Below are 1416 nucleotides of genomic sequence, written 5' to 3'. Positions count from 1 at the left end.
TTTACTCCACATTCTTATAACGTGTATACAACTATGTTATTATATATCATATAACTGTTTATTATATTATGATGATTACATACAAGGATAATGATGATTTAGATGATGGTGACGATGATAATATTGATGATTACAAAAATAGACATATGGAGTAATTGTGATAAAGATTGTAATAATGATAATAATAATAATAATAATAATAATATAATAATAATAATAATAATAATAATAAATAATAATAATAATAATAAATAATAATAATATAATAATATATAGATGATGATGATGATGATGATGATGATGATGATGATGATGATGATGATGATGATGATGATGATGATGATGATGATGATACGGTAACGACGACTACGACGACCAAATGATGATGATAATAATGACGATGTGGTGTTGATGTTGGAGTTTGGTGAATGATTCAAACCAGGATTATCAGAAAACGGACACCATTGATGACTGGATTTAAATGGGTTTCAATAGATATCCAGTAAAATAGGAGTAGTGATCAGCGGGATATATGGAATCTCTGTTCGTGCCTCTCACCACAGGCCTGACGGTCTGTCGTATGTCCAACAAGACCGCCGTACTCACTGATGCCTGGTCCTTGTAGTCCTTGTCATAGGAGTACAGCGTGACAATCGTCTTTGTCCCAGACATCAAATCGACAGTAGTCCATCCTGTAAGAAATAAATGTAGATGTTTGTATGTGTGAGTGTGTGTTTGTGTGTGTATGTGTGTGTGTGTGTGTGTGTGTGTGTGTAATAAAGTCATAGCCGTCATTCATAACATACAATTCTATACAAACACACACCGAGGCATTTTTTTAAAATTGAGATTTTATATAGCGCAACATCTTTATAAACGTGCTCAAGGCGCTTTACAAGGAGTTCGTAGTCAACAGCAACATTTAACATGTAGGACGGAACATGACACCTGTTAGGCGATATTACATATTTTTTTGGACAGGGACAACGCTGTTAACTACCAGGTACTCATTTTATACCTGAGTAAGGTGAAAGAATGTGAGAAAAGAGCCTTCTTCAAGGACTCAACTATGCATAGAGCGAGACTCGAACCCAGGACCTTCGGATCCGAAAGCAATTGTCATACCACTAGACCACATAGCCGCACGGATTAGTTTATACAATGAGATATAGAGATTCACTGTGGTCATACTGGCTTTATTGTCATACGGAATGAATTCAACGGGTTCCGTTGTCGTAATAATGTAAAAACAAATGATGGTGACGATGATATAATGGGTAATGATTTATGCTTAATAGGATGAGTTTGACCTTGATGAAAGTGTGACCTTGAGAGGAATGATGACCTTGGTGATAGATTTCGAAATGTTGCCGTTATCGGTAATTCAAGTAATTATAACAAAGAAGAAAAATAATA

General features: G+C 34.8%; 1 protein-coding gene across 2 annotated transcripts in view; it reads right to left on the bottom strand.

The window, feature by feature from the left end:
* The window catches only part of LOC144960602 (cerebellin-1-like), a 27770-nt gene that overhangs the window by 4811 nt on the left and 21543 nt on the right, over positions 1-1416 (bottom strand). The window contains exon 4 of one of the 2 annotated variants that reach the window (XM_078893829.1): positions 283-692. The exons of the other annotated variant lie outside the window; for it this stretch is intronic. Coding sequence (XP_078749955.1) covers positions 478-692 — 215 coding nt within the window. The 3' untranslated portion in view covers positions 283-477. Of the gene's footprint in view, positions 1-282; positions 693-1416 lie in introns of those variants that run through there. 2 annotated transcript variants of the gene reach the window in all.

Source organism: Berghia stephanieae, chromosome 15 (assembly GCF_034508935.2).
Source record: "Berghia stephanieae isolate SIO BIC M18660-M18661 chromosome 15, UCSD_Bste_1.3, whole genome shotgun sequence".
Classification (NCBI taxonomy): Eukaryota; Metazoa; Mollusca; class Gastropoda; order Nudibranchia; family Aeolidiidae; genus Berghia; species Berghia stephanieae.
Note: the sequence above shows the minus strand (reverse complement) of the source record. Positions and strands in the feature narration are given on the sequence as shown.